At 37.1% G+C, this 24,609-nt stretch overlaps 2 protein-coding genes across 4 annotated transcripts in view; one reads left to right on the forward strand and one right to left on the reverse strand.

Moving 5' to 3' along the window:
* The first annotated feature begins 103 nt into the window (after window positions 1-103).
* Window positions 104-19,005, forward strand: si:dkeyp-118h9.7 (sacsin). The gene is made up of 8 exons (XM_052605591.1): window positions 104-270; window positions 3,873-3,934; window positions 4,200-4,287; window positions 4,401-4,512; window positions 4,948-5,094; window positions 6,140-7,574; window positions 7,668-7,756; window positions 7,832-19,005. The coding sequence occupies exons 2-8, from the start codon at window positions 3,900-3,902 to the stop codon at window positions 18,673-18,675; spliced, it is 12,750 nt and encodes a 4,249-aa protein (XP_052461551.1). The 5' UTR covers window positions 104-270; window positions 3,873-3,899; the 3' UTR covers window positions 18,676-19,005.
* A 16-nt stretch (window positions 19,006-19,021) lies between these two features.
* LOC128019544 (disco-interacting protein 2 homolog A) overlaps window positions 19,022-24,609 on the reverse strand; it is a 112,804-nt gene continuing 107,216 nt past the window's right edge. For all 3 annotated transcript variants that reach the window (XM_052605592.1, XM_052605594.1, XM_052605593.1), the window contains 6 exons: window positions 23,633-23,694; window positions 23,413-23,470; window positions 22,425-22,499; window positions 22,110-22,284; window positions 21,780-21,903; window positions 19,022-20,727 (listed from right to left, as the gene is read on the reverse strand). In XM_052605592.1, coding sequence (XP_052461552.1) covers window positions 20,475-20,727; window positions 21,780-21,903; window positions 22,110-22,284; window positions 22,425-22,499; window positions 23,413-23,470; window positions 23,633-23,694 — 747 coding nt within the window. In that variant the 3' untranslated portion in view covers window positions 19,022-20,474. The remainder of the gene's footprint in view (window positions 20,728-21,779; window positions 21,904-22,109; window positions 22,285-22,424; window positions 22,500-23,412; window positions 23,471-23,632; window positions 23,695-24,609) is intronic.

Consider the following 24,609-nt stretch of genomic DNA (forward strand, 5'->3'; position numbering starts at 1 on the left):
CTCTGTGTGAAAACAGTCGTTTTCCGGAGTCATTCATTGAACTTCGAGTGAAGAGGGAGGGTAAGTTTCATTTTTGCAAAACAGGCCATTTCAGTAGAACGGAAACCTAGAGAAGCCCGTATGTTTCCTTTCTCTGGAAAGTGCCTGTTTAGCGTGAATCAGTTCAAACTGTGCGCACTGAGAGGCTTTAACTGTGCCTTTCTGATCGCTTTGCTTTCATTCTGCGGATGCGCGTGGAAGGAGCATCATCACCTGTAAGGACCATTAAAGGTAGGAGATAACCTCGAAGTTACACGAGTTTTTGGAATGTAATTTTTTGTTTCATTAATATTTAGTAATATAGGCTAATATTTAATATAAAATAACAATATTCTATTTTGGCTGACGCAATGCATAAGTAAACAACTACAGCACGCTGGTCGTTTATACTTCCATTCATACAGTTTCAAAGTTTGGCTTGGAGTTCTGCAAGATGTGGCTTTATTATATTTTTATTTTATTGTATTCATTCATTCATTCGTTCATTTAGCATCTGATATGCTAGGTAACACGTTTTCATATAGTCCACAAGTGATTTTATATAGTCTTCTGGGAAACATACAAATATATCAATGTATGTCTTTAAAAAATAACCTACAAATAAAATAAAGAAAATATACAACAAAATATACAATGATTACAAATGAAGATATTTTGAAGAATGTTAACAATAAAGATGATGGTAGCCATTGACATGATTTGAAAAAAAATATGAACTATGGAAGTCAATGGCTACCATCAACTGTTTGGTTACCAACATTCTTCAAAATATCCTCTTTTATGTTATGGAGAAAGAAACTCATGTAGGTTCGGAACAACTTGAGGGTAAGTAAATGACATTTTTTGGGGTAAACTATGTCTTACACAGGTGAATAAATGACATATATGTAACTTTAAGCAGATAAAAGAGAAACAGTGTATCTAGGAGTTTATACTTTTTTAACTCCTCTTCAACTCAAATTTATTTTCTAGCTAAATTTGAAACAAGAAATGAAGAAATATATTATTAGGGATGTGCAAAAGAGAGGACCCGGACGCAGAATGTGTAGTGATGGTGTTTTATTGACAAGACGGGGCACAGCAAGGAGAGTGAGGAGAAACAGTGCAAACAGCAGGGAAGGGCAGACGACAGGCAAGGAGCGTGACCACTGAGACCAGTCCTGGCTCACAACAGGCTCAAGGGCTGGGGAGGAACAGGGAGTACCAAGCAGGATAATGGCAGGGAAGACCAGGCAGAAACCAGATTTCTCAGATGTAGAACCAGACTTGCTTCTAGGTGGAGGCAGAGGCTTGCCGCTTAAGTATATCAGATAGATACACCAGTCTTGCTTCCAGGCAGTGAGAGTCAATGTCCAGGAAATGTCTGGATACAGGGAGGGGCAGGAATGAACACAAGACTCACAATGGACAAGACGCAAGGTAACACAGTATGGCACAACAGAGAAAATAATAAATGGAACTAGAAGCAAAAAAGAGGCTAAATAAAACCTAATGTGAAAAAGTATGACTAGAGAAGCAAAACAAAATAAAACTAGGAATATATACCTAAAACTTGCAAAAAATGAAATAAAAAATTGAAGCAAAAGAACAAAATTTGCATGGAATAGTTATCTGATTGTTGAATGAATAGTTCTTTTGAGATGGTTCTCTATATTTATCCCTTTTCATAAAAACGGTCTAAAGGCTGAAACGCTGTTTTGTGAGATCCTGTAACTGAACTGTAAATCATGTAATTTTATGGCTCAATACTGTATGTTACCATAGACATTGTTCAACACCACTCCTACAGTGTTCATTTTACTTTTGTGGCTCTTAAAATGGCCTTAATTGATAATTTTTTTTAAATTATTATTATTCTGCAGATACCCTTTAACTAGTTAAAAACAATTATTTGCTTCATATTTGTTGATATTTGTGTATTAAACATATTTTTTGATTGACATTACACTCCTATCTGATTTTCTGTGTTAAAAAATGTCTTTATTATTTGGGCTAGTTAAATAATTTTGGGCTTCAAGAGTACCTGCCCGAAGTGCTACCAGGTATTTTGAAATGTTGCAAGCCCTGCTGGATGTTGTGCTTACGATCAGTAATCATATCCCTGCATTCGACTGATTTGCCGTCGTCCCCCTCGCAGAGGATTCTTCATGATTCTTCGTTGCAGCCATGTTGCCCATTATGATAACGCGGCCCTGCCAATAAGTACATATCACTGCACTTTCTAAAAGAAATGAACACTAGAGGCAGTAAAACTCTGACACCTTTTATTCCTTTTCACACAAATTTACAGTTTCAATTAACCCTTGTGCATTGTTCAAATTCACTACCCTTAGGTTATGTTCGGGATGAAAGCATCCACTCATTTAAAATACTGTAAAAATGTGTCAGATTCATTTTTTTTTTAATTATTTTTGCATAAATCTGTAAATCAACTTCAGTCCTGATCAAAACTACAAAAGTTTTTTAAAAATCCAAGATTTTAACTCTTTAATTGCCAAGTTCATAAATGCTGTCACTGATTTGGGGGAAAAAGACACACAGAATGACTTATTTTCAATACAAAAGTAATTGTGGCTGGATTTTTTTCTTTTTTATAACAGTCTTGGGCATGTCAAAGATTAGTAGCAACATTGGCTTTAATGCATGTTTAGTTTTTGTGTAGCATTAGATTTAATTTTTTTTCTCCCTCATTTGTTGTTTAGTGGCTGTTTTTGCCCCATTGACTTCCATTATAATGACATTTTTTGATTGCAAAGCCATGACACCATATAATCATGCATTCTTGATTGATTGTGGTTTTCCCTTTTGGGAAGAGGTAAAATGTGTTATTTTTACAGTTGATCACTAGGTGGGACCATTAACCCTTTTGATAGGCCTGTGCAAAAAAAGCTTAGTTTCTGACTTGTATATGAAGCTATATGGAGTATAACAGCATATTATATTGTGTGTGTATGTGTGTGTGTGTGTGAGAGAAAGAGAGAGAGAGAGAGAGAGCGTGTGTGTTTGAGAGACATTTGTGCACTTACCTTGATGTATTTGAGAAAATCAAATTGTACACCTCAGCTCTCAGAACTGAAAGTGAAATGAACTTTTCAAGTGAAATTACAAGAGCAACAATGAACTTACATGTACTGCTATACATTTGACAGTAAATTAGAGCATTTGATATGAAATTCAATTCACTGTTTGTTTACTGTAAGTTAAAGCATTTTTGTCAAATAAAACTCACAATAACAGGTTCATTAACATACATTTATTGTAATGGCTATTTAACATAGCCAGATTCCAAAATGTATTTAGTGAAACAATAATAATAATAAAAATATATATTGCACATTAAATGCAAGGCTTTAGCCTTGGTTCATTAATATAACAAATTTATTGTGCAATAATGGCTATTTAAAGGGATAGTTCACCCAAATAGCAAAATGATGTCATTAATAACTCACCCTCATGCCGTTCCAAACCCATGAGACCTCCGTTCATCTTTGGAACACAGTTTAAGATATTTTAGATTTAGTCCGAGAGCTCTCAGTCCCTCAATTGAAACTGTGTGTACGGTCTACTGTCCATGTCCAGAAAGGTAAGAAAAACATCATCAAAGTAGTCCATGTGACATCAGAGGGTCAGTTAGAATTTTTTGAAGCATCAAAAATACATTTTGGTCCAAAAATAATTGCTTTTAAATTTTTTTAATTATTAATATTTTGCAAGGTGAACTGTTTTGAAGCTAAAAAAATATTAGAACAATGGAAATGGAATAAGAACATCTGTTCAAAGGAATGCATCTTTTAAGATTTGTAAAAGTTTTTTTTTCTTTTCTTTTTTTTTAGTACACAGGAGACTGTAAAAGAAAGACAATGAGTTCAGCATCAAAGCAAAAGAAGAAAAAGAAGTAAGTGATTTTATTCACTGCATATTTTATGTTTAAGCCAAATTAATATCTGATTGAAATTAAACTGAAAGTTCAGAAAGTATTTAGGAGTTTATGAGAAAAATTCAGTAATAAGACTAATATATTTTACAAATAATCAAAAGCATACTAACAATTGACTAGCATTAATCTAAGTTTGTACTTTATCTGTAACATCATTGAACCTTGAGTTTGATTTGTATGCATTTCGTGCAGTTTGTGATAAACTTTACATTGTTCGATGTAGAAATAAATTTGGTGCTACATCCCCACCATTCATTGATTACTTGAAAGAAATTTTGAGGAGGTACCCAGATGGGGGACAAATACTGAAGGTAGGTAATAAATAAATAAATAAATACCTTTACACATTGCATGAATAAATGTGCATCAAATCTATGCATCTTATATCTCATCAGCCAATAACAGTTATCTTATAATATATCAGGAGCTGATCCAGAATGCAGATGATGCAGGAGCTTCAACTGTGGTGTTTATTCATGATGAGAGACATTATGAGAATCACAGCCTGTGGACGGAAGAGCTCGGAAAATATCAAGGTATTTAAACAAAATTATTTTTCAGCCTGCCACAATGGATATTACACTATAGGGGTATTGCATTAGTCTTCTAGTTATAGTCTAAATCATTCATATGTTACAACAATGAAGATTTCAAGTTTTATTTTATTTATTGTTTTAGTTCTAAATTTTAGTTAATAATTTTAGTTAACACATTGCAATTAATAACTGAGATTTGTGCTTTAATTGTACTCAAACTGTATCACAGATATCCTAAACTATAGGTCAAAATCACTGTTTAGTCCTAAGAAAATAGGCTGCGAATAAGTGCATAGAGTACGGACAGTATTGGAGATACGATTCATTTTCATCTGCTAGGACTATACTGAAATTCTTTACTATACAAAAGACTAAATGTTGAAAGTATTTTGTTTGATCATTTTTGTATGACCATTTGTAACGTTGATCTGGCAGGACCTGCTCTCTATGCCTTCAATGATGCAGCCTTTACAGAGGAAGACTGGGAGGGTATTCAGAGAGTCGGCAGAAGCATCAAGCAGGAAGACCCAACAAAAGTTGGGAGATTTGGGATCGGTTTCAACTCTGTTTATCATATTACAGGTGAAATATGCTACATAACCAGATCTAATCATAGAACTTTATTAGGTGTATTAGTGCCTGCTGATTAGAAATCCTACAATATTGCTTGATTATTTATGAAGTGTTAACATCACATTATGTCAGTTAAATATATATTTTTTAATTATATATCACATTATGTAACCTACTGCTGATCAAATGAAATGTCACCTTTTTTGTATCTTCAGCCTTCTAATTGTTAGCATGCTAGCTTAGCTTGACAGAATGATAATATTGTAATATTGTAAACAATAATTTTCCTTTTGAATTCTCCTCTACTGTTTAATTGTCAGAGGGTAGGATACATGTTTATCAATATCAATATTAGGTATCACGACAGAAATACACAATTTTACAGATTACAGTAACTTTTTTTTAATGGTTAGTCGATTATTACTATTATCTATTATTTTCCAACATCTAACACTCATCATCCAAGTTAATAACACTAAAAATAGCATGCATTTAATAACACTATTATATACAGTATTTAGCCAATCTCCAAACTGTTTATTGGGAAACACTTTAGTAAAGGGACCCATTCTTACTATTAAATAGTTGTTCGTTTTCATGCCTATTATTAACATATTGTCAGTTTATTCGTATGTATAAAGCTTTTATTGTACATGACCATATTCTATATCCATAATCCTACCCAATGCATAGACTTAACAACTACCTTACTAACTATTAATAAGCAGCAAAATAGAAGTTTATTTATTAGTCATAGTTAATGGTTTATTAATAGCAAGAATTTAAACTTTATTGCGTTGTTGTGATCCTTAAATTAACTCAAAGTACTAATTTTAGGATAAAAATAAATGTAATATCTGTATTGGCCAGAATTTGTGCATCCTGATTAGTGTATTATCAACAATCTGATTGCATTGACCTGACTGTCTGCAACATCAGTTTTTACAAATAACTGGCCATCAGGGTACATTGGGTGTCAGATTCTGACAGGGGCTTTAGTACAACACTAGAGATGCTAACAAATATTAGAAATCATTTTTATTGATTTTTACAGACCTGCCAGGTGTCTTCAGTTCTGAACACCTAGCCATTTTTGACCCACAAAAGAAGATGTTTGGAGAGGATGAAGAAGGCTATCGGTGGTCTTTGAATGATGAAGAGGACAGGGAGAGCCTTTTGAAATTCAGAGATCAGTTTCAGCCCTTTCAAAATATTGTCAGTCAAGTCAACAGTTGTTCCTGGGAGAAGGTCATCAGCGAGGAGCAATACTTCAAAGGGACACTCTTCCGTTTCCCTCTGCGTAATGAGGCTTCAGAGATCTCAGATAACTTATATGACTCCAGAAAAGTTACCCAGCTATTTGACAGTTTCATTGCTGATGCAGACATCAGTCTTCTTTTCCTGAGAAATGTGTCATCCATTACTTTGCTGCATATTGACACCAATGGCCTCTGCCACAATAGGCTCAAAGTTTCAGTGTCAAATAACTTTATCACTGACCTTTCTTATATCAAGAAGGATTCGTTTGACAGAAAAACATGTTTTAAAACAGTATCTCAGATTTGCCAGCAAATGGTAGAAACAAGGACCAAGTGGCTTGTGACAACTTGCCTTCTGAAACAGGGATATATACCAGAGATTGACTCTCTAGCTAAAAAGCTGAGCTTCTACCCTCAAGTTGATGCGGCATATCGATTAGATGAAGACCGATCACTTTGCAATGGGCGACTAAGTTGCTTTCTGCCACTTCCAAATAATGAACCAAACAAAACTGGTCTTCCTATTCACATCAATGCCTGTTTTGGCCTGACAGACAATCGGAGGTACATCAAGTGGCAAGAGGAGGATCAGAAGAATGACGAGTCTGCTGTGTGGAATGAGCTGCTCACAAAAGATGTTCTTCCCCATGTCTATCTCATGATGATCCTAGATGCCATTCAGTTATCAGAAATCTCAGCCTTGCCTTCCCCTACTGTTTACAATCTTTGGCCTGACCTATCGAAGACCGTACATAAAGAGAGATGGCATGAAGTTGCAACAAATACTCTGAAAGGTCTATTTGAATACAAGATCTTTCACCTTGCTGATAATGAGAAAATCTGGGTGTCTCCCTCAGAGGCAGTTTTTCCAGTGAACAATATATGTAGAAACACAATGTCTGCAGTGTCAAGATTATTGATTGCTGAAGGAGAGAACCTGGTCTCAGTCCCAGAACATGTTTTGAAAGATGTTCAAGAAATCTTCCCTAAAAGTGATACCTTGTCATGGGTGACTCCATCTTATGTTAGAGATGTCCTTCGCAGAAGCAGAAGTAAGGCTGGAAATCTCAGTAAAGATGACAAATACTCTCTTCTTGAATTTGCTCTCAGTGATGATAAGTTCACAGAGCTAGAAGGACTTACCCTTCTTCCTCTCAGTGATGGAACCTTCACTTCATTTAGCAATGGAGTGCAGAAGACTGTTTTGATTGACAATGAGAAGTTCCCAAGGTAAAGTTTGAGTCTCTTTTCTACTTGAATCATTCAGTGTCGTTATATTGTGCTGTCACAATAGTAATCTCTTTTTTTTCTTTATTTATTTAGAACATTGCTGCCATTTTGTAAAGAAAGGTTTTTACCCAACGATCTGAGCCATTTTTGCAATATGCAGCTAAGGAAACTAGCAACAAGGAGTAAGAAAATTGTTTCATATATTTAATTGGGAATGCTTATAATAATATGAAATTAACATTGTGTGTGTGTTTCAGGCATATTCAACATAATCAATTTGGATGCACAACATGTTGTTGCACTCACAAAGCAGCACTTACCAATGGACTGGAAAGTGACCCAAGGTCATGTGACATGGAAAACAACAGAAGATCATCATCCACCAAAGAGCTGGCTTTCTGAATTCTGGACGTTTCTTAGCACTGAATGGATTGAGTTAAGCAGCTTTATTAACATGCCTTTATTACCACTGGAGCCACTCCAGAGTTCAGGCAATTCTGTATTGTTGGCTAGGTTGCAGAGTAACACAACTTTGATCTTTCAGAGTAGCACAGGGTCCAACTTGTCTAATAATGTTCAGAAAGTGTTAAAAATGGTGGGATGTACAGTCATAAAACGAGATGAGTGTCTTAGACATCATTGCATTGAGAGTTATGTTCTTCCAGCCTCACCAAGAAATGTTTTACAAGTCATTGTGAACTCAAACAGAGATCAGGTCATCAAAGGCATTGCCTCTGCTTCACCACATGAAAGAGAGGAGTTGAAAGTGTACCTCTCTTCTTTGGATTCTCTCACAGTTGCTGAACAGAACCTACTTTCAATGTTGCCAATCTTCAAAATGATGTCTGGGATATATGTTGCAGTTAAATCAAAGCAAGCAGTCGTTTCAACAACCAATCCAGCCATTCCGAATGATCTGCCAATGCCTGACACCTTTGTACAGTGTGCAAATGAAGCTGATCGCAGACTTTTGACTCTTCTGAATATTGAACTCTTGGATGCAGCTAAAGTGGCTGTACATTTGGTTGACTGCATTAAGACAGGCACTTTCAAAAATGGTGAGGAACAGACAATAATGACCTGGATACTGAAAAATGGTAGCATTCTACTCTCACAAAGTGAGCAGCTGTTCACAAAAACAAAAGGTCTCAATTTTATTGAGACAACTCATGGAGAACGCAAACAAGCCTCAAATGTTTTTGATCCAAGAAACAAGACATTCCAGGACCTTTTTGAAAAAGATTTCTTTCCCCCACCTATTTACACAAAGACTCAGGAAATGCTTCAGAGTTTGCAACGCCTCGGCTTAAAGACAGACCAAAAAGAACTATCAACCGCAAACATACTCCAAGTCATAAATCACATTGAAAAGCTTTGTGGTCACTCACCAGATAAGGCATTTAAAAAAGCACAAACTCTAGTTCGAGTACTGAATGCGAATGATTTCCTTTCCAAATTCAACAAGATGGAGATAGGAGAGTTGATGCAAAGGAAGTGGCTGCCTTGTGAAAATCCAGAGTTCTTGAATGGAAGCATCTGTAGAAATCTAAAGCGTGGTTTGTATAAGCCTGCTGAAGTAAGAGATTCAAAGTATTCTTTAATTGTTGGATATGTAATGCCAATTACCTCTGAGCTAAACAAACATGTCTGCAACAGTCTTGGACTTTATGAGCCCCCTCCTGCTGAAAAAGTATTGGAGAACCTCTCTGCACTGAGATCAATGGTAAACCCAAATTCAGATTTTCAGTTTAAAACCAAGCTACACTGTATCTATAAATTCATGCAGGACAACATGAGAAATTTCAAAGATTTAATGGACACACAATTAATTCCCTGGATTTGGAATAACAGTGAGTTTGTCTGTCCAGGAGATATAGTTTTAGCCTATCCACCTGGATTGGATCTAAGCCCTTACATTAAGAAAGTGCCTGAAGAGTTTTTGCAATATGAAAACTTGCTAACAAAGTTTGGTGTGAAGAAAACCCTGTCTGATGAGGAGATTGAAAACATACTCCATGGCATAAAACATAGAATTGACAGCAGGTGTCCTCCTCATGGTGACTCAACAGAACTTGAAGTGTCAATTTCTATTCTTGACTGGATACGTAAGAATGAGAAGCTTTTGAAGGACAGCACACCAGTGCCTGTTATGGCACAAGACCAAATATTTACTCTCCAGTCTTTGTCCAAAACAGTCTTCTGTGACATTAGTGCTGAAGCACTAGATGACCTGAAACAAGACAATGAGGAATTTTATGTCATTCACGAGGAAGTTAAACCCCTCACTGCAAGATGGTTGAATGTCCCATTCTTAAGTACTCGCATTTTAAAACTACAAGCAGAGCAAGAGTTATTTGGTATAGAACAATGTGGGCAATCTGAACCAATTACTCAAAGAATTAAGAACATTCTTAAAGAGTATGATGAAGAAAGTGACATTTTCAAAGAACTCCTTCAAAATGCTGAGGATGCGGAGGCAACCACATGTAAATTCCTCCTTGACTTCCGAAAACATAGAGACCCCCCTGAAACCCTAATTGATGATGGAATGGCCTTCTGCAATGGACCATGCCTTTGGATCTTCAACAACGAGCTCTTTTCAGAAAAAGACTGGAGAAACATTGTCAAAGTGGGATCAGCATCAAAGGAAAACAATGTTAAGATGATTGGAAAGTTTGGGCTTGGATTTAATGCTGTTTACCATGTGAGTGATATTCCCTCAATTTTGAGTGGAAATACCCTTCTCATACTTGATCCAAACATCACCCATTTGGAAAAGCACATTCTCCACAATGGAAACCCTGGAATTAAACTCAACCCATTCCAGAAACGGTTGTTCAAAAGGTTTCCTGGACAGTTTAAGTCCTATGAAGGCATTTTTGATTGTGACCTGTCAGTGCAAAACAGCAAGAAATCCTATAATGGCACCTTGATTAAATTACCATTTCGCACTCTGGAGGAGGCAAACAAATCAGAGATAAGTTCAAAGGTATACAACGAAGATCGCATTAGGAGTTTTAAAAATCATTTGACTGACAACTCCCAAACTCACTTACTATTTCTCAAAAGCATTACATCTCTGTCTCTTCAAATTGTCCCTGAAAATGCATCAACTCCTCCAAGAAATGATCAGATTCAGACTCCTCTTAAAATATCCAGAAAAGTCATGAATTCTTTTCCTGTCTCGAATGATACATTTCTCCAAGAGATCAAGAGCACTTACAGAAATATTGATATCACATGCCACAAAATTGTTGATGTAAACAGTGCACACATTGTTCAAATAGTTCAGGAGCACTCAGAGAGATCCCTCACACAGTACTGGCTTTTGTACTCATGTTTTGGAACACAGGATTCCTTGCAAATGTTCCAGAAAAGAAATGATCAAGAGCATGTGTTTTCATTTCCAATTGGAGGTATAGCTGTACCTTTGCATAAAGAGGGAAAAACTAATGCATGGTCCCCTGATGAAAGCCTCATTGGCCAGGCTTTTTGTTTTCTTCCTCTCTCAATTGAGACAGGTCTTCCAGTTCATGTGAATGGGACTTTTGCAGTCACATCAAATAGGAAAGGGCTATGGGAAAAAGGAGTAAAGTCTGAGTGGAACAAAGCTTTACTTAAAGATGCTGTAACCTCTGCTTACATCACAACACTGCTTGAGCTGAAAAAAATGGCCCAAAATGGACATATCCAGAACTATTCCTTCTATGCATTCTGGCCTAATGTAGAGAGAGTAAGCAAAGCATTTTTACCCTTGGTTGAGTCCTTCTACTCAGCAGTTGCACGGAATGGCAATTGTACTTCTCTGGATCTTCTTAGCAATGGACATCATTGGTGTTCTATGGACAAGGCAAGATTTCTGAATCCAAAAATTGAGAAGAACCAAGCAGTTGGAGACATTGCCATAAAAGTGTTCTTGAGCTTGGGAGCTTCATATTCCTCTGTTGTTTCTCTCCCAACATGGGTAAGAGACAGTTTCAATTATTGTGGCTTCAAGGAAATGATCAAACAGAAAACAATCGACTGGCCTGAGTTTTATAGCATTGTGTTTAAGAACTTGAGTGCTCTGGACACACATAACAGAGATGTGCTTGTTCTGAATGCCATTGACTTGAATGATTCTGCTGTTGATGACCTACTGAAAAGTTACCCTTGCATTCCAACACAGAAATGTCAGAATCTTCAATTTATTAAGCAACTTGTGAATCCTTCTGGCAAAGTGGCTTGTTTGTATGAACTTGAGGAAGGACGATTTATTGAGGGAACTGCAAATAACTATCTCTCACCAAAAAGAATTCAACGACTTTCCGATTTGGGAATGCTGAGTGACCGCCTCCCTTCGGAAGACATCATAGAGAGAGCAGGGAAGATATCCAGTGTTTGGCAGCAGGATGAATCTAAATGTCAAAAATGTCTTGAGTGTCTCATAGAGTCAATGACAGATTCCAAAGAAGATGTAAATTCCCTGCTCTGGGACACACTGTCTCAAATACCATTCCTTCCTGCCTTAGCTCCTGTAGATCAGAAAAATGAGAAAAAAACAGTTCTTAAAAAACCCTCTGAAGTGTACAGTAATAATTGCCGAAATTTAGTAAGCATGACAGGATTTACAGTTGATAATTCAAACCTTCAAATACATAGCTATGATTCAGTTCTCCAGAAACTGAGAGTACGGACAAATCCACCAGTTGAGATGGTGCTTCAGCAGCTATTTAAAGCACACCAATACTGCAATGGATTTGAAAAGACTGATGTCTTCAACATTGCTCAGTCTTGCTATGCATATCTCAACAATTACTTGTTGGAACAGAAAGATCCCAATCCAATTATTGGCCATGCAAAATCATTTCCATTCATTTTCATTGAGGACCACTTTGTAAATGTGAAGGCGGTGGCCAGAAGTGAAGAATTTGAAAAGAAACCATATCTTTATGTGCTGCCAGGCATGTTCTCCAAATTTGAGAGGCTCTGGGACTGCATTGGTGTCAAAAAACAATTCGCAAAAGAACAATTTGTTGCTGCACTCGAGGAAATTAAGGCTTTATATGGATCTCAACCTCTTTCCGAGTCAGACCTCCATAACTGTGTTGCAATCCTCTTGGATGGGCTGTACAAAATTAAAGAAGAAAAGCTTGCAAACTGTCTCATACCTGATGAGAGAAGCGTACTGACATCTTCTAAAGAGCTGAAATATAATGACAGCCCATGGATGCCTGTCTCAGCTGGTGTCAAGTTCTCCCATGAGCTGATACCTCGGCCTGTGGCCTGTCATTTTGGTGTTATGACAACAAGACACCATACTCTGAAAGAACATTTTGTTGGTGGGTTTTCACTTCATGCCAAAGAGTTTGGACAGACAGAGAAACTAACTGTCAGAATAAAAAATATAATTGATGCATATCCATCTAAAAAGGATATTCTGAAAGAGCTCATTCAAAATGCTGATGATGCAGAGGCAACAGAAATTAACTTTGTGTGGGACAAAAGAAAACATAAGACAGAAAAGATATTTGGAGAGAAATGGAAACTGGCTCAAGGCCCAGCACTATGTGTGTACAACAACAGAACATTTTCTGATGCTGACCTGCAAGGTATTCAGCAGTTAGGGGAAGGAGGAAAACATGGGAGTTTAGGAAGAACTGGAAAATATGGACTTGGCTTCAATTCAGTGTATCATCTAACAGACTGTCCATCTATCCTGACTGGTGACAAATGGCTCTGCATTTCAGATCCAAATCTAAAATATGTGGAAGGTGTAACAAAACAGTCCCCAGGCTGCATGTTTTCAATGGAAGATGAATTTAAAAAGTCTTTTGAGGATGTTTATCATACCTTTCTTCCAGAACTGTTTGCACTCAATTCCGGAACCATGTTCAGACTCCCTCTCAGGACAGAGAAAATGGCAGAAAAATCTGAAATATCTAGACATACAGTCACAGATCATGACATGCACGAACTTTATTGTGCTTTGACTGAAGATCCTGAAGGACTAATTCTCTTCTTGAAACACATCACAAAAATACAGTTCTCAGAAATCAGTGAAGATGGAAAACAACCAAAATGTTCTTTCATTATTGAAAAGAAATACACAGAGAAGAGCATGGTAAGCAAGGAAAACTTTCACAGACATGTACAAGATTCCTTCATGTCAAGAACAGCAGAACCATCCAAAACCATCTACGGCATGCAAATCTCATCTGGAATTAATAAAAGTCAGTGGGTCATTGCAGAGTACTTTGGCTTTTCAGAAAAAAACTTTGAGCAAAAACACAAGCAGGATTATTTCAAAGTTCCTCAAGCTGCTCTGGCTGCATGTTTGAGCAGCTCATTTAACTACAAATTTACTGGTAGGGCATTTTGTTCTTTGCCTTTACCTGGAGAAACTGGTTTACCAGTCCATGTGAATGCAAATTTTGAAGTAGATTCTTCCAGAAGGGACTTGTGGAAAGAGGATGGTGATAGTGTGAAGACTGAGTGGAACCAGTTCCTGAAAAAAAACATAATTTCACCACTCTACGCTGACCTCCTGTTACATCTTTGTTCAGTCATGAAGAAAGATACACCTACAGCTCTTGTATTCCTAAAGCCCCAACTAGAGAATTCTTGCCTTAAATTCTTTCCATGCATTTCTCCAGGTGTAAACAAAGTCTGGCATGAGATGATTCATGAGGTCTATAGATCCATCAACCAACGTGACCTTCCCGTCATACCCACGGTACACAGTGTTCCTGTTGTGTCATCACATGGTTTAACAGATACAAAAATAAACAAATACACAGTTACCTGGTGCAGTGTGTCTGAACCACAAAATTGTCCATATTTCACAACTGAGAAACATAATGGAATTTTCGAAATTTTAGATGACAGTGGGATGAAATTAGTGCCATACTCTTGGACAATGCATGAAATAAACTGCAACTTCAAATTGGCTGGTGTGGATGTGGCAGAAATCAGTCCTTCAACAGTGATGAATTTCTTAAAGCAAAGATCACTGAACGATCCTTCCCAGACAACTAGTGGTTTGCCTTTGCCCATCAACCAAACATGTATTAAAGACAAAACAAGATGTTCAAAACTTTTGAGCTTCTGCTTGGAAAATGTCAATGAGAAAAATGTCCAAGACCTCAATGGGCTTCCTCTTCTCCTCACAGAAGATCAGATGTTAAGAGTCTTTGATTCTAAATCCCCAAAGCTGATATCAAGATTTAGCAGTCTTTTCCGAGGGCATCAGGAGATGTTTGCAGATATGGTTGTCTACATGAATCATTTCCAAATTCTGCATGACGGAAAGTTTATTAAGGGCATAACAATTGACATAGCAGCAACGTATTTGAATCCAGAAATCCAACTACTGCTCAGGCAGTCATTACCTGATCAAAGGTGTCAGCTCTACAAAGCAGATTCAGAGACAATCAAATGGCTGAAAACATTGTGGACCTTTTTTGATGATCAAAAGAAAAGCTACCAAAATGAAAATCTGAATGTCTTTAGTGAGATTAAAAAGCACTTTGGCGACAGTCCTATCTTACCAGTCATCTGCCCCAGTCAAAATAACACACGTTTCTTACAAACAATGAACAACATATCAAAAGTGATTCATTATGAAAAAGAAAAAATAGAGTACATTCTCATAAAACTGGGGTTCATGAAAATCGACCTTGTCTTTTTCAAGTATCTCAGTCCAGAGTTCCGTCTCAATATGAATCAAGAACTCTTGCAAACAGGAGAGAGCAGTGCTGTTTTGGGGCAGGTTTATCATGTAGCACATTCACAGTTTGAGGATCTATCAGAAGAGGAACGCACTGATCTTCAGCGCTTCTTACAACATGGGATCAGAGATTCCAATAACAAGAGTCAACATGTGTTGATGCTCAAGTCCTTGCCCCTGTTTGAGTCAATATCTGGAAAACGGGAAAGGATTGATTTACACGGAATGGTATATATTCTGAATTCTAAGCATCAGAACAACTTTCCAAATTTGTACCTTGTCGATGGATGTGACAGTATCTTCCTGAAGTACACCGTGGTGAACTTAGATTTGTCAGAATGTCTAAAAATTCAGATTCTGGATGATTTGGAGTTCTGTGTACAGTTTATTCTTCCCTCTGTGCACATGATGAAAGAGGGCAAGCTTCTTGAGTTCATGCGGTTGTTAGTGGAACTTGGAACAGTGGATCAAAGGATTGTCTCTGCATTGAAAGATGTCAGATTTATTCAAGACATCCATGGCTCTCTTCAGGTGGCTTCATACTTCTATGATGACAGTGTACACCTTTACAGTGAAATGCTTCCAAAGGAGAGATTTGTGCCAGAAAGGTTTTGGGAGATTTTCCAAAGAAAACGTACTAAAGCATATTATCTCTTAAAGGACCTTGGATTGAAACATGAAGTGTCTGATGAGGAAATCATTCAGTTTGCAAAACAAATTGAATCTGAATCTAGAGGCAACATTCCTTTAGATGTTCTTAAAAAAAGATCACAACTCCTGTTTAAGACTGTTTTATCAAATATTTATGATGAAGAGTCTGATTTACTGAATAGACTTGCTAATATTAAATTCATCTTCCCAGTGCAAATTCCGCAAGAGCTTTGTGATTATCACAAGGCCTTTGCTCAAGACAGGGAGGTTGTTGCAATCAGTGGATCACTTTGTGGCAGAGACAGTGATCACCAATATCTGATATGGACATCTATGCCAATCCTGCCCTTAGAAAACTGCTCTCCACATCACATGAAGAAAATAAAGGAAGCTGGAGCCTTGGAGACTCCACCCCCAGGAGAAGTGGCTGCTAATCTGAAAAACATCTGTAGGTTTCCATGCCAGAAAGACAGATTTTTGGAGACAAGAAAAAACATATTTAGCAAATCGTATGCCTACCTACAGTCGATAGATTTTGATGCCTCTCTGTTCTCAGACCTCCCCATTATTTTGGTGGAAAATGAGACGACACTTGTGAAGGCCAAACAGACAGCACTTGTGCTAGATGATGCCTTTGAGTTTAGGCCTTACTTGTACAAAATTCCCCCAAAGTATATGAAATTTGAAGACTTCTTCAAGAAAATTGGTGTAGAGGAAAGGCCTACCATCAATCAATACAGCACTGTTCTTCAAGAAATCTATTCTGATAGCTCGGACAAAGACAGCCTTCAGGCAAATCAGCAGAAAACTGTGAAGCGTGTTGTACAGCAGCTGTTTGGCCTGTTGAAAAAGGAACAGAACAAAACCTTTTTTTCCCCAAACAACCAGCTTTATCTTCCATCAACAGATGGGAAAATCTATGATTCCTGCACTTTGTTTTTCAATGACACCTTTTTTCAGGCTGAAAGACTCGAGGGACCTCTGGAAACCAAGCTGAAACTGCTTGAAAAATTTAATTGTTGTCATCTTGGAAATGATCACTATGAACATCAAACATTGTTGCAGTTCCTTCCTGAGCATGTTCGCCCCAAATTTCTCTCGAATGTAATTTCTGAAAACCTGGAGGAAGCAAGTGTCCAATATTGTGATTATGAAGGGTGTGAATTTGGTGGCTGGTTTGACAAGCACTTGTCTTCTGATGAATTTCTTCATGGACTAGTCTGCCTAATCAGAGAAGAAAGCAAAGGCAGTGTTTCCCACTCTGAAGCTGCAGAAAAGTGTGAAGAAATCTTTTCTAAAATTCAAATTATCTGTTGTAAAACTCTTCAAACTGAGCTTCTGTTAAACCTGGAGCCACTTGAGGGTAGTAAGGCTGAAACAGATGTTTATGTGAAAAAACAGCAAAATGGATGCAGTTTCTACTTAAAACACAATGATGACATGGCACACAAAGTAGTAAATGAAGTTAATATGTGTCTTACTAAAGAAATTAATGCTCTTCTGAAAAACTGTCTGACCACCTCAAGCCTTCTAGTCCTTGGACAACTTTTGCTGTCTGATAACATGGAGGATGTTGAGAAAACCTTAGCAAAATATGGCATTCATAGCAGTGACCACAAGGAGGAAGGACACGGTGCCTTACCAAAACCTGGATGCCATATACCCGAAGAATGGCATGACTGCCTTGATATGAACTTCCTCAACAACTTTGAAAGTGGAGAGTATGTTGGCTTCAGCAAGGGCAATGACTATTTATACGCCATTGTTATCGAGCGAGTGGATGATCAACCGGGACAAGCAAGACAATTTCCTGCCAGATATAAAATTCAAGTTGGCAGCGATGACTTCATTGAAGTAAGCTCTCTTGACCTTTACCAATTTAAAAGAGAAAAGAAGGCATCTGCGTCAAAAGGGTCCACTTGCACAGATATAGAACATATTTTGACATCTAGTCCTCCACCCAAAACAGTCTTTCCTGGGACATTAGAAGAGATCAAAAGAGAAATTGACCGAAGCTTAAACGAAATCTGGAAGATGTCAAGCGAGGACAAGCAAAAAGCCCTTAAACGTCTCTACCTCTGCTGGCATCCAGACAAAAACCCTGGCAATGAAGTACTTGCCACAGAGGCATTTAAATACCTGCAAAACAGAATTGAGGAACTACAACAAGGGAAAACTGCACAGAGCACATCCTCAAACTGGAGAGACTTTCGAGATTTCTATGATACGTGGAACACAGAGGCACGAAGCCACAGACGGGGACGCGAGAGGTTTTATCAGAACCATTCTAGAAGGCACTATAACTTCTGGTCACACCACAGAGAAGCTCCAAGGCCAAACAGAGAGGAGGCAAAACGCTGGTATGAACAAGCTCAATGTGACATCAGAGCAGCTAACAATGACACTGGAGGAGAAAGCTCAGAGTGGTGTCTGTTTAAAGTGCATCAGGCTGTGGAAAAAGCACTGATTTCAGCGATGTACAGGGGATGTGGACACCAGCCCAACAACTGCTCAATAACAAGCCTTGCTCAACAGGTGTCCCATTTCAGCTCACAGTTGGCTTCTTTACCAAGCACTGTGAGGCAACTGACTGAACTTGGTGTTGATGGCAAAAAAACTCAATATCCGAACTACCACCAATTTCCTCACATTCCAAACAAACAATTTGGTGTTAATAATGCCAGAAGTGCATTGCATATTGCAACAAAGCTTTTAGAAAAAATAGAAGAATACATCTCTTGAAATATGTTGGAACTATACTGACTTATGTTCCATATTTGTATCTGTTTAGTACTGCAAGCATGCATACTGGAAATTCTTAAACGTTTATCATGATGTATTCATAATTGTGAGTCTAGTTATCCTTTTGCTTAATATTCAATGCAACATTTTTATTATTCCATAATGGGCATTCTTGTAGAAACAGTAGAACATGACATTAGCAGTGCCAGGGTCATTGGTTCAATTCCCAGGGACTGAATGAAATAAAATGTTTATCTTAAATGCAATGTAAGTTTCTTTGGATAAAATTGTCTGTGAGATGTGCATTAAACATCACTTTAGAATTAAAAATGTTCAGTGTCAGTCATTTAAATGCATGGTTTTTATTAAGAAATATTAACAGAATTCAAAAGCTGTTTCAACCAAATATTCACTAAATGACAAAACTGCAAAAAATGATACACTAACAGACACACAACTATCCTGCGATACAGATGCTGTATGTGCTTTACACTCCTTGCAGAAAAAACACTCCTTGAGCCTACTGCAATGTAAAAGATTACATGAATAGTGTCTTGTGTCGTTCCCCTTTCTGAATGATCAAGAAATGAAGCTTCAATTTGAGCAGCATCTAGTTTCCTCCATTCCACTGCAAAAACCATGCAGAAGTATTTGTAGTTTTCTGATGTCCCAGTAATAACTTATTAGACAAATTCTGTACATAATTACAGCAGGCACACTGCCTGTCCTTAACGTAATGAACACAATAAAAGAAAGCAAGCATTGTTAGAAGTGGTCTTTACAGTGCTGGCCAATACGGTGTACAGTGTGTCTGAAAAAAAACAAGCAATTATCACACTTGAGCACAGTAATGAAAAGAAGAATAAAAGCCCTCACTTGCAGTGGTCATTTTTTCCTGAAATAACGATCCCAGCTGTTTGGTATGTTTTAATGAATGCATGTAAAAGGCTACTTTCTTTTTAATCAGTAATATGCAAGAGACTTAAAGTGTCACCTTCATACATTCATCTGCAGGAATATAAAATAATTCAGTTGTGAATGGTGATGCCAAACTGTAAAAAATAGCTCAAACCTGAAATGTGATATATAATGTAAATTTGAGCAGAAATATTTTTCGGATTGGGACTTGGTTACCTGAATAAGACTCTTCATCTGTTCACTGTTATTACCCTGATTCCTGTCCTGCACAATCTAAAAACTCACACATGAATTAAATATTTTAATAATGGATGGGGGGGGAACTTAAATACAAATAACAACCAGTCCATGGGCATATGGAAAATATTTAAGGCCCATGTTGAAAAACTAGCAGGGAATGCATAAGCTTGTGAATTTATGGAGCAGCATTTCAACAGTACACCTTCAAATCTGCTTTCTTGCAAACAAAGACTCAGATATCCATTTCCTTATTGCCATTTGGATTTGCATGATTTACATGACATGTTTCTGACATCAGGCACTCCTCTGACCTTTTGGGCCAGTCCTCCTCACACGCAGGGAACATTCAACACGCATGTGTGGTACTGTATGTGCAGAACAGGTGTGCTTGAAGAAAAACTGAACTCAAAATTGTGTCGCACAAGAAAAAAGGAGATGAAATCAAGTCAAGTGCCCTGACCACTGAATCAGAGTTTTATTTGCAAGGCATTCTGACAGTTTGATATAAAAAATAAACTGCATAGCTCCATCAAGGACTCTTCATGTTTGCGGAGAAAGAGGCAAGCCTTTCCGAACATCCATTGTAAATTTGCATATGCAGATTCTTCTGGCATCTGGTTTGTCCTCCATGTTACATATTCTCACATGTTGTAGGCCACATATATAGGGTCCAGCTGGTCGGCGAGGAAGCCGTCCCGCAAGTGCATGCGCTGCTTCTCCCCTCTGGAGTTGATAGGAATGACTCCAGGGTCCACCACCACAACGACCCCCACGATGAGATAGTGCTCTTCCAGAACCACGTTGGTCACCAGGGCAACAAGATCCAGGGCTTCCTGTTCTGACCCCTCGAGCTCCACGACCACCACCAAGAGATTGGTCCAAGTGAACACAGCACTGAGGAGAGGGTGAGAGAGAGTGAGACGATGAAAGCTGAATATAAACACTGCAAAACATGGCTGTCTGGAAAAAGCTAATCAAACACAAACTGGACCAGAATGAAACACTTATAGAGCGAGATATTTGTACTGAAAACACAGTCTTCAGGAAGTCTAAAAGGAATGCTTCCAGTTAAATTAAACTTAATCAACAGCATGCATGGCATGCAGTCAGTTATCATCAGTCAGTTATTAAATGTTGTTGACTTGTCCTTTTAACAACAGTTCCTCTTTCCAATGCTTGCGGACTATATTTTAGTTGAGTATGATAATGAGCAGGCCAGTTCTTGTGAAACAGAAGTGCACAGTGTAATTGTATTGATGTGCACTTTTAGTGTAGAGTACTTCAAATCTGAAAACTATAAGCAGATAATATAATATTAATGAAATAAAAGGTCACTTTATACTTAAAAATAGCACACTTTCATGATTGTTTCTTAACACGCTTAAGTACACATTTAAAAAGTGCAATTTGTAATCATTTGTGCAATTTGTAATCAATCAAGTGTCCAAAAACATTACATTCAGTAATATATAAGCTATTTTTTTATAAAGTATATTTAGTTATCAATGCTAGAGCTGGCTCATGTGTGTGTAGATGTGTTTGACTCATTAACAATAGTTATAGTCATGTAGTCATTGTCCTGGAACTATCAGATCACAAAAATACCACAACTTCCTGTATGTTCCAAGAAATAAGATAAACGACAGCATGCCACAGATGGTGTGAATTCTTATTTCGTCTTTAACTCAAAACTTCTGGAAATGTTGGAATCGAAACAATGTCTACACGTTTACAGTAGATCTTTTCAAAGATACTGATTAAGAATAGTCATTTCTAAGCTGGTGTCATGGATGCACCGAACAATGAAAATGATCAAAAGTTCAGTTGTTATAAACGGTTGAAAGGAAACTTTATATTACAGTTGAGTAAAGATTTAAATAAAACGATAATCCATTAAAATCTGCTTCAGTGGGGTACAAGGAAAACATTTACAAAATATTGCTTACCACTCTGCAATGCTCTTGTGTGACCTTATGACAGATGTTTCGATATCAATGGGATGGTAGCGCATTCCCCGCAGCTCCAGAGTCTCATCTAGAGATCCAACCACATACAAGGCATCATGTCGCTCTAGAATAATGTGCAAAAACATAATTGATTCATTAGACGGCACAATTTTTTTTTCTTGTTATGTCTGACATCAATACACAGCAATACAATTAATAGACTAAATAATACTAATACTAAAACTAAATACAAAATGCAGTTATTAGCTTGTCAGGGTGTTCATTGAAAAGGGACATTATTGTGTTTAATGGGTTTTCATCATACAGTACCTCCACTGGCATCTGTAAGTTCTGTGCGACGCAGGAAGCCAAGATATCCAGTGCGAGCCCAAACCGTCTGGGTGTCACCGAAGCTCAGTCTGGTGCTGAAGTGGTCAGCGTGCAACGCCTCTTCCCCATAAACCGTATAGTATCCTGTGGCATTATGGGGGCTGCTCACCCAAATCTGTTTTTAAATACAGTCCCATCAACTCACTACACAAGATAATATAAAATATATATAATGTACCAGGCTCTGCTGGTAAAACGACTTATTTTGGAGGTCAGATGTGGTTTATAACACTCCCTTTCATGTTTGAAACTCACTTCTCCCAGATGAGAATCTCCTAGAGGGCCTTTGGTCTCTGTGTTGGCAATTATAACCTTTACCCCAGGCAGAATCTGTGTGTTGAGAAATATAATAAATATAAAGTAGATATAGATTAATTACTTTTTTGTTAGTCAAAAGTTTGGATTAATTAAATTTTTTGTATGATTTTGAAAGAAGTCTCTTATGTTCACCAAGGCTGCATTTATCTGATCAAATAGAAATATTGTGAACTATTATTACAATTTACAGAAACTTTTTTCTGTTTTAATGTATTTTTAAATGTATTTCTGTGATATAAAGTTGAATTGTCAGCATCATTACTCAAGTCTTCAGTGTCACATGGTCCTTCAGAAATCATTCTGATATGATGATTTGCTGCTCAAGAAACATTTCTGATTATTGTCAGTTGTGGAAACATGACACACTACCAATCAAGTAAAAAAACAAACAAACAAAAAATTTTAATCTATTTCTTAAAATAGACAGTAAAGATATTAATTAATTTTACAAATATTTATATTTCAAATAAATGCTGTTCCTTTGAACTTTTTTATTCATTAAATAATAATAATAATAATTAAAAAAAAGAAATAGAAAATGTAGCAGGAAAAAAAAAATTCAACACTGATAATAAGCATTATTAATAACTGAGCACCAGTTATAATCAATGACAAATATTGGAGTGATTTCTGAAGAATTATGGTACACGGAAAACTAAATGTCAAAAATAATGACTGCTGAAAATTCAGCTTTTTAATCACAGGTATAAATTACATTTTACTATAGATTCAAAAACAAAACAGTTATTTTTGATTGTAATAATGTTTCATGTTATTACTGTATTTATTGTGTATTCCATCAAATAAGTGCAGACTTTTCTTTCAAAAACAACACAAAATCTTATTTATTTCAATCTTTTGACCAGTAGTGTTTTTATTATTTATGAAATATGTATGTGTATGTGTATATACATAAATATCTCACCTTCCCAGATTCCATCAGTGGCAGACTGTGCGGTGAGCCTCTCTCGACTAATCGAACCCTGAGTGATGTAAGAAATAAAAAAAACCCAGATCAGATATAACTGAATTTTTCTAATTAAATGACAAAAATTATTTACACATTAATAAATAATTGAATCTGAATTGACCCTGGTATATATACAGTATATGCATCATGAACATCAGAAGTGTTGGTATAGCACCTGTCATGCCGCAGGGCCCTCATGTCCAGATATACTGTGGTGGGATCCGGCCCATGGGTGCCCTGGAAACAAAGAACAGCAGATCACTGGAAGTATGTGATATATCTGCCACCACAGGTTATGTGCTCATACTGCAGTGTGTACTGTGTTAACATCTACTGGCGCTGACACTATATGTGATGACATGTAGGACCTTCTCAAAAACATGATCAAAATTAACATGGATTCTTAAAGGCAAAGTGTGTATTTTATTTTATTTTTTGCTCTACTTTCTTAATATGTTGAGACAACTATAATCCATTTGCATATCAGGCTAGTAGCTCTGTGGTGCGTTAAAGACAAGCTCTTTTGTTTGTTTGACCAGTCTGAATTTCTGTTCGTCTGACAAATTCAAGATTGGGGCAACCTGTTTGAAAACAGTCAATATATTTTCACAAAAAATGAAATTTAGAAATTACACACTTTACATTCAAAACAGACAGAAGTAATAGAGTTTTTGTTATTAATTTCTTTAGAGGGATAATTGACCCCACAATGAAAATGACATGATTTTCTCAGCTTGATGTCATTTCAAACCTGTTGACTTGTTTTTATGAACAGTTTCAATTCCCATTAACCTCCATCATGGACAAAACTGAAACTATTTGGTTATCAACATTCTTCAAAACATCTATTATGTTCCACGGTCATACAGGTTTGGAACAACATGAGGGTGAGGAGAGAATTTGACATTTTTTGGAGAACCATTGTAAAACATCTTAGTCTTCATGTGTCTTACTGTAAAGCATTATAGGACAGAATGAATCATTACAGCAGTTACAACGGCCTGACTCATGAATGTAACCCCTGTACTGCGAACAGCTTGTACGGTTTATAAGTGAGTCTACTGTATATGCACAGCTACAAGCATTGCACAGGCACAGCCTAGAGGAGATTTACAGCATGTACAGAGACAAGCACGAAAGCTGTGAAGAGCA

The sequence above is a fragment of the Carassius gibelio genome, chromosome A9 (assembly GCF_023724105.1).
Source record: "Carassius gibelio isolate Cgi1373 ecotype wild population from Czech Republic chromosome A9, carGib1.2-hapl.c, whole genome shotgun sequence".
Lineage (NCBI taxonomy): Eukaryota > Metazoa > Chordata > Actinopteri > Cypriniformes > Cyprinidae > Carassius > Carassius gibelio.

Bases quoted from the DNA above. Each gene is read 5' to 3' on its own strand.
- si:dkeyp-118h9.7 (XM_052605591.1), top strand. From the start codon at position 3,900: ATGAGTTCAGCATCAAAGCAAAAGAAGAAAAAGAA. The intron at 5,095-6,139 runs GTGAAATATGCT...TGATTTTTACAG, and splicing joins CTCTGTTTATCATATTACAG to ACCTGCCAGGTGTCTTCAGT. The intron at 7,757-7,831 runs GTAAGAAAATTG...TGTGTGTTTCAG, and splicing joins AAGGAAACTAGCAACAAGGA to GCATATTCAACATAATCAAT.